At 46.0% G+C, this 8,847-nt stretch overlaps 1 protein-coding gene across 8 annotated transcripts in view; it reads left to right on the top strand.

Annotated features, from left to right (window-relative positions):
• Positions 1-3,353: 3,353 nt before the first annotated feature.
• Apc (APC regulator of WNT signaling pathway) overlaps positions 3,354-8,847 on the top strand; it is a 100,397-nt gene continuing 94,903 nt past the window's right edge. For 7 of the 8 annotated variants that reach the window (XM_029472055.1, XM_021150171.2, XM_029472054.1 and 4 more), the window contains exon 1: positions 3,354-3,747. Coding sequence is in view for 5 of the 8 variants with exons in the window: in XM_029472054.1 (XP_029327914.1) it covers positions 3,583-3,747 (165 nt within the window). In the remaining 3 variants the exon portion in view is untranslated. The remainder of the gene's footprint in view (positions 3,748-8,847) is intronic. The other variant, XM_029472066.1, reaches the window with a different exon arrangement.

The raw sequence follows: 8,847 nt of genomic DNA on the forward strand, positions 1-8,847 counted from the left end.
CAGCCAGGGCTACAGAGTGAGTTCTAGGACAGCCTGGGCTACAGAGTGAGTTCTAGGACAGCCAGGGCTACAGAGTGAGTTCTAGGACAGCCTGGTCTACAGAGTGAGTTCCAGGACAGCCAGGGCTATACAGAGAAACCCTGTCTCGAAAAGAGCCGGAGCCCCATGACTTACTCTGTCCTTCATTCCAGGCGCTGCCACTTAAATAAAATGCTGTGCTCATTTCCTAGGGTCACCAAATAAACATCACAGTATAAACCGGTGTGTGGACTCGTGGTTCTGAAGGATGTACATCCAAAATGAGGTGTCAACAGGGCACATTCCCTCTGAAACCTGGGGGCCAGTGGATCCTTGCTTGCCTTCTCTGAGTTTCTGATGGTTTGCTGGTAACATTTGGCTTCCCCTGGCTTGCTGCAGCATTTATCTGATCTCTGACCTTGTCCTCACCTGAATCAGTTTTTGTCTGTCTGTCTGTCTGTCTCTCCCCTCCCTCTCCCCCCAACACCTCTGTCTTCTCATACAGATACACTCATTGGGTTACTTCCCTTTGATCTTAGGATCTGCAGTTCTAACTTAATTGTGGATGATCCCCCTTCCAGTTATGATTAGTAGAGAATTATATTAACTTATATTATGATCTCTGGTGGTTAGAAGCTGAACCTATGTGGGGGTGAGCACAACTCAACTCCAAACAGACGGTAAACATAAGGAAAGGCTGACACGATTCCATGATTTGCTCCAAGGATTACGGGAGAAAGAAACTAGAGGTGAGTGTTAAGTGGTCCTATATACTCCCTGGTTTTATATAAGGACTGACCAAGTTCAGATGGCATATGCCATCATGAATTTAACGCATCTCTTACCTATAAGGACCAGTGACCACAAATAAGATTGTAGCTCTATCTTAACTAGCAGGCTCTCTGTAGCCATCTCAGACAAAAACATATAAATTGTGAGAGATCATTAGAAAAGGGGGTTGTTGCAGTGATCCTGTAACTCTTCCAGAAGACTGGCATCTTTAGGGTCTAAGGAACTAATGAGAGTCTGGGTGGAAGAGTCAAACGCATTAAAGACGCTCAACCAAGAGCCAGGCGTGGTGGCGCATGCCTTTAATCCCAGCACTTGGGAGGCAGAGGCAGGCGGATTTCTGAGTTCTAGGCCAGCCTGGTCTACAGAGTGAGTTCCAGGCTAGCCAGGGCTACACACACACAAAAAAAGACGCCCAACCAAGACTTGAAACTCGTGTGTAGGATCTGCTCCATTTCCCGGGTATTTCTTCTTTCTCCGCACTGATAATATATGTAAGTTTTTAATAAAAATACAAAAATTTAAAAACAAATGATAAAATGAGTGAGTGCTCCTCCTAAGAGGAGAGAATGGCAGCTTTTTCAGTCAGGAGCCCAGGGAGGATCCACACAAGAGCAGCATAGGATGGACAGCGGCTCAGGTGGCTAAAGGAAGCCACTGCACAGCTGAGTGCCAAAGATGCTGCCTCCACATCCCTTCCCTAAACGGAAGGACAGGCCTGGACTCTGGATCAGCACTATCTTGAAAAGTTTTCTCGGTCAAGTGACATCACTTCATACAATGTGAGGACGGCAACCTAGGCGGGCTGTGGTAAGGACTAAGGATCTACCTCAGTACAATGGACATACAATAGCCATCTCAGTAATTTAAATTTTTCCTTTGCTCACCTCTACACATACAGATAATATAATCTCTACCTACTGATCCATTGCCCCTGATTTACATTTAATTTAAAGAGCCAGTAGGTGAAAACAATATAATACACCACTAACTGCTTAGGTTCAAATGTCCACATTCATTAATTCAACAGGTATTTATTGAGTAATCCCCCCTTGTCAGTCATGGTATTAAAAATGAAACATCGTCCTGCTCTTAGGGAGTTTACTGCTTAGTGAGGAGACAGTAAGTCAACAATAAATATATAATTTAAAATCATAGTCAGACACTGTAGCACATGTCTGTAATTCTAGCACTTGGAAGATAGAAGCAAGACGATCTGAGGTGCATCTGAGGACAGGCTGGGGTATCTGAGGCCCTCTCTTAAAAATGAAATAAAAATTGAAGGGCCAATTACAGCAATGCACACCTATAATACTGGGGAACTAAGGTGGGAGGATCAAGGTCAGCCTGGGTTACAGCGATACGGAAAGGACACTCAAAAACATCCTCTGCGTGGAAGAAATGACAAGGTGTGGTGGTGATGATCATGCCCAGGGCAGGGCAGATTTAGTTAGGAAAGAGGACTGAGGGGCCTGTCTGAGGTGGCAATTAAACCAAAACGTGATGGATGACAAGAAGTCAGACATGTATATGTCACAGGGAGGTCTTGTGGCAAGTCAATTTTCCATGTACAAAGGCAGTCAGGAGCTAATGCATTTGAGCTGTCGAGGGGAGGTTCAGCTGGAGGGACCACTCTGAGTTCCGCCCAGCCTCATACCCCGGCCTGGAGGCTCTTTCAACATGGCCTCTCCCATTCTAGCACCGTCTTCGAACCTTACTTCTATTTGTCCGTCTTCCCTCACAAACTCATTCCGCCTAAACTTCCTGTGTTCCTGTCCCCTTGATATCCTCCGTTCCAGTATCTTCCCAGGGCATCTGGTCAGTTAATCTTAGGGTCATATGTTATCTGTGGGAAGAGATTGCGCAACACCGTCCCTTGGTGTTCATTTTCTCTTCCTTGTTTGTTCTTTTTCTATTCCTTATCACTACCATCATTTTTAGTTTTGCTTTTTTTTTTTTTTTTTTTTTTTTTTTTTTTTTTTTTTTTTGGTCTATTCCTTCATACTAGAGTGTGAACTCCATGAGTTTATATCCCCCAATGCTGTAACCCTAGAAGCGGGATCAGTTTGTATAATAAGTGTTAACACCCAAAGAAAATTATGATAGACAGGTAATGCAAGCTGTCTAACTGATAGCTGTTTGAGATAAACTGGGGACGTCCGGAGCAGGTAGGTTTGGAATTAAATCGGGAGAGGACGGATGGCTGGAGGGGCAGCTACAGAACAAAAACCGATTTCTGTCTTCTCCACTGGGCTAGGGACTCCCTTTGCTCTAGGATCCATATTCACTTATTTATCTATAATCAGTGCGCTAGCCCAGGACGTGGCACTTGGTGGATGTTTGTGAGGAGCAGATGCTCACGGATAGCCGAAGTGTGCGCAGGAAAAGTCAACCAATTTAGTTTCAGTTCAGTTGGGAAAGGTGAACAGATTATCCCCGGAGAAAAGACCAGAAGAGAGGAACGAAATACCGCAGAGGCAGGGCATAGGCTGCTGCGGCTGCGCAGTCCAGTCCCTCATTCCCGAGCAGCGGGACGCCGGCCAGCCGCTCCCATCGCGCGTGCGCACTGCCCGCTTCCCGCCTCCAACAAGATGGCGAAGGCCCTGTGCTGAGGGGGCGGAGTGTGGCTGCCGGAAACCCGGCCGCTACCTTGGGGGAGCTTCGGGCGAAGGCCCGGGAGCAGCGGACCGAGGCTGGCGCGATGCTGTTCCCGGGGAGGGCAGTCGGCTACCGTTGAGGAAGGTGGAGCGAGGAGTGGCCCTTCCAGCGCCCCCTATGTACGCCTCCCTGCGCTCGGGGCCGGTCGCCGCGTTGCCCGCCTCCGTACCGCCCGTGACTCTCGGGGCCGGGAGCTCCGGCGGCGGCCGGGGTCGAGTCCCGGGGGAGGGGAGGCGCCCGGGCGGCGCCCGAGCTTGCGGCCGCGGAGCGAGCGTCTGGCAGGTGAGTGCGGCTGCGCGTGCCGGCGACTCCCACCCCGGGCGGCTGCGCTGGGACCCGACCCCGGCGGCCGGGTTCCGCCGCCCTCCGGTCTGCACGCTCCTGACCTGCCCTGTCTCCGGCCTTCTGCTGGCTACGGGCTCGCAGGTTTCCCTCCCCAGTCCGCGGGCGGAGGTCGCGACTCCCGCCGCCCTCGCACCTTTCCTTGCTTCGCAGGCAGCCTCGCCCTTGCTAGCAGTCTTCTGTCCGCTCTAGGTGCGTGGGTCGCCCAGCCCATTTCTTTTCGCGTTCAACCTTTTTTAAAAAAACAAAAAACCTGAGGTCTGGGAGGATTGTCTGAGCCTGACTTATGGGGTTGCAGAGGAAAGGCTGGTTGTTCAGAGGCGGATGTGATCTGGTCTTGAGTAGAGTCCCGGTAGGCTGGGATGGGTAGGTTAAGAGCCCGACTCCTGCCTGCCTAGTGGAGTCTACGATGGCAAAACGATTGTTCGCTTTTAAATCATTCATCTCTGTCACAGGCTTTGGACTCAGCTTTTGAGACGGAAGCGTTAGGTTTTGTAGATCCATTGAAAGAATTGGGGAGTGTTATATTCCTTAAAAAACAAAGAAGACCTTATAAATGTAAGATAATACTTACTGGCACAAGGAAGGATTACTTTCTTTAGGTATTAGCCTAAGGAGCGCATAGAAGCTTTAGAATCCCTAATGTGCAAGCCCTTTGTTGTTTTGCTTTGTTTCTAAAGAAAGGACTGATGGAAAAAAGCGTTTTAAGTTCAAAACTACTCAAATTTCTTGTATGCTCGGTTGTTACTAGTGCTTAACATCACTCGCAGCACTTGCTAGTTTCTATAACGTGGGTTTGTGCCAATCTCAGCTGCCCTTCAAGGATAGTCGCGATTTCCAGTTTGGAAAAAACTGTCCTGAGTAACTTAGGAGCCTTGCCAAAGTTTGCAAGTGCAAACTGCCCCTTCAGAGTGGTAGTGGAGGAAGTCGTCTGGTAGTTTGTCGCCTCAGACTCGGATGTGTCAAGAGCCCCAATGGGGATTAAAAATACCTAGAAAATGCCCAATGAGATTGCAAATGAGTGGGGTTTTGAAAGCTGGTTTAGAAGACTGAAGCATTAGCTCAGTGGTAGAGTGCTTGTAAGACGGACTCTGTACATTCTCCAGGATTGTTTAAAAAAAAAAAAAAAAGTTATGGGGGCTGGAGAGATGGCTCAGAGGTTAAGAGCACGGACTGATTTTCCAGAGGTCCTCAGTTCAGTTCCCAGCAACCACGTGGTGGCTCACAACCATCTCTAATGGGTTCCGATGTCCTCTTCTGGTGTGTCTGAAGACAGCGACAGTGTGTGTGTGTCTTTTTAAAAAAGTTATGAATTAAAGTTTTAGAAATAGAATTGCCTACCTTAAAAGAAGAAATCTTTTTGAGTTTTATATCTCATTTGTTTGTTGTCAGTTTCTCTCTTCTAGCACTGAAGACTGCATGGTCTGGCCCTCCAGTGCTGTGCTTTCCTTTCAGTTTTGAAGGGACAAGGGGGAAGTGGAGCCTTCTAAACTTACTGGCTGAGAGAATCCCAGCTGTCTGAGGTGTACCTCCTCCATCAGCTGTTTGAGGTGTATCTCCTGCGTTTCCCAGACAAGAGGGAAGTGGAGCCTTGTAAACTCAGTGGCTGAGAGAATCTCAGCTGTCTGGGGTGTACTCCTGTGTTTCCCAGGGCTTTTTTTGTTTTCATTACTACCTCCTTAGTTGCTTATATTTCAGAGCTGTGTGCCTTTGCGAGAGCAACCCCCTCCATCTCTCTCTATTCAGATCTGTCCATTATCACTATTTGGAGGCCTCTCCCAGTTTCTCCCTCTCTGTGCTGTATGCATGTTACTGTTTTCTACTGAGCTGCCAGCTACAAATCCGGAGGCACTTCCAGATTCCAAATTTCCCTTCAGGATTCTCCCATCCAGGGACTCTGATGTAGTTAGACTCTTTCCTTCAGTCTTGGCTTTGACTTGTGTTAAAATTATTTACTAGTGGCTGTGGTCATGTTACCACTTAGACTTCTGTATCTGTAATACCTTGCTCAGTGGATCTAGAGGGAGTGAATGTGTTAAATGTCCATGTCAGTGCTTGCCACATCCTTATCGACATCTTTTGTTTTCACTATGATGTCACTATGAAGTGGAAGTCCCACTGTGCTTGGGGCCATCTTGACAGTGGGTCAGTAGGTAAATGGACCACCTTGGAACCTGACAGCTAGAGTTAGCTCTCCAGGACCCATGTGGTTGAAGGAGATAACCAATTCCTGCATGTTGTCCTCTGACCTACATCACACACAATAAATGTAATTTTAAAAAAACATTAAAAAAATCACTAGGGCTGGAGAGATGGCTCAGCGGTTAAGAGCACTGACTGCTCTTCCAGAGGTCCTGAGTTCAAATCCCCAGCAACCACATGGCAGCTCACAACCATCTGTAGTGGGATCCGAAGCCCTCTGAAGACATCTACAGTGTACTCATATAAATAAAATAAATAAATCTTTAAAAAAAAATCACTAGAGAACACTAAGCACCAAACCTAATGCCAGTTTCTCTGTCATCGTTGGTTTCTGTAGGCAATTGTAAATTACATAATACTCTGTAGTAGTAAATGACATATTCTTAGTGTTCTCCAGTGTACTTCCTGGTTTCCTGGTCCTCGCTCGTAAATTCTTTGCATGTCCTGCCCTCTTTCAACTTTATTCTTCCCTTATCTCTGTATCAGCTAGGCAGCAAATAGATTCACAAACAAAGGGAATGTAATTGGCAGATGCATATTTAGAAGTCACATGAAGTGTGGTTTGTTTAGAGATCATGAAGTCAGTACTAAACGTCCATTTTTCTCCTTTTTTTTTTTTTTAAACATTATCTTCCTGTTTGAGTTCTTTGCTCAAACTTGCTTCTCTCCTGTTAACAGTGTTCATGTTATGGCCTTCATTTACTGCCGTAGGAAGTTGGAAGACTCCTAGACATTGCCCAGAGTCCTCAGCTCTTCTGTGATAGGGCGAGCACAGATCATGCTGTTAAGTCTGGAGCAGTATCATTTTGTCCTGAGGGCGGTAGTCAGGTAGGAGTGAGTCCTCCCTAAACGGAAGGACTGCAGCACAGCATGGGGCGGAGTGGGTCCCAGACAGGGGATTCAAGTCATCAAGCCTTTGTATATGTTCTTTGGTGTGTTTTCTTGATGATCATGCCATTCTTTTTCTTGATGATATAAATCATTTCTGTGTGGATTGTCCTGATTTCTGGATCTCTGTTCCCACTACCACTGTTTGCTGGGTATTCCTATCTTAGATGTGCTGCTAAAATTCACATGACAACAAACCGAATCAGTTTAGTGGGCATGCATCTCTGTCCTATGGCGTGTTCATATGTGTTTGTACATTTGGCATTCTCTTCCTCCCTATTTCTTGTTGTAACTGCTTTCTCGAGTCCCCAGTCTTGAACCTTATAGTCAGGTAGGCTCTTCTCCACTGCCTGGTAGTCGTCAGCTCTTAACCACGGGTTAGTTAGGCTCCAAGTTACAGAATATTTAACTGGGTGGTTTAATCAGCATCTCACATAAGAAGATGATGAGAGTTGGAGGCCTCGTGGGTCGTCAGTGAGCTGCACAGAAGGTTCTTAAGGACCCATCTCCTTGACTGACTCGTCCTTGAACATAGGCATATGCTGTCCTGGTTCTTCATGGCTCCCTTTTTCCAGGTATCACTTAATTGTCTTTGGTAGCCAAAGGCCAAGACCTCTTATCTCTTAGTTAGGTAAGTAAACCTTCCACAAAAGGCCTGTATCAATCAGGTGTCTCTCCTAACTGTAATATTTGGAAAACCCATCTGTAGCTGAAGAGAGACGTAGTGTCCACAGCATACTTCTACATTGTTCTGTGGAGAGTTAAATTTTAAAAAGAGAATTTGCTAATGACAGTAGTAGCTTAAAGCACCGTTTAGCTGCGCATTGTTATAAACCATACATAGACTATTTGCCAAACATTTTGAGAACCGTAAATAACTGTTTAAAGTAGATTCTTATGGAAAATTTGCAAGAATCAAATAGCCTGTACTCTCCCTGAGCTTACGTTTTAGTCGAGGACATGGCCAGCAAACAGTGTACATCTATGTACAGGTCATGATTAGGCTCTGAAGTAAATCGAATGGGTTCCAGTGATAAAACTCAGTACTCTGGATAAGTCTTCAAAGGACTTGAACAGAGGAAGTAGTGGCAGAGTCATGGAAGGGTCTACTTGGGTAATGGTCTGTATTGTCCTTGTCCGGATTTGAAGTCAACATTGCACTTAAGTATGTAAAATCTCTCTGCTCAGAAATAGTTTGTACACAATCAGTTGGAACTATTCCTCGAATGCTTGTTATAATCCAGCAGAGGAGACATCATGGTTCTAGTAATAGCTTTCTTGTTTTGTCAGGTGCAGTCATAGGACTGGGAGGTTTTTCTTTGTGGAAGTTTTCTTTAAAGGTTTTGCTAATTAAATTTCTCTCCTCTTTTTCTCTTCTCATCTTTCCTCTCCTTTACTGGGATTGAACCCTGAGCTTCACACAGACTAGGTATGCTCTCTGCTACTGAGCTATAGTGTGCACAGGTGAGTGTGGAGTCAGAAGTTGGCCTCTGATGTCTGTCTGGAGCCTTTCTTGAGACAGGATCTCACTGGAACGGGACTCCCTGGGGCTTCCTAATTAGGCTAGGATGGCTCCCAGTGCACCTCTGGGATCCTCCATCACCATCTTCTTGCTTGTGGGCAAGTACTTTACCAACTGAGCCACCTCAGTCCCTGTATGTATATTAATAGTATACATTTTAATATATGCTATATATTATATCAATATTATTTAGAGTACTGCATATATTTACTGAATCTTACATTTCCTATGAACTTTCTATGTAGGATCATTTTTACTGATCATAAAGAATATGAAGCTCATACTTTAAATGTTCTCCTGTCTGCCTGAAAGGTCTTTGTTTTCCATTCTTCTGTTTTTCGAGACAGGGTTTCTCTGTGTAGCCCTGGCTGTCCTGGAACTCACTTTGTAGACCAGGCTGGCCTCAAACTCAGAAATCCGCCTGCCTC

Source organism: Mus caroli, chromosome 18, assembly GCF_900094665.2.
Source record: "Mus caroli chromosome 18, CAROLI_EIJ_v1.1, whole genome shotgun sequence".
NCBI classification, from domain to species: domain Eukaryota; kingdom Metazoa; phylum Chordata; class Mammalia; order Rodentia; family Muridae; genus Mus; species Mus caroli.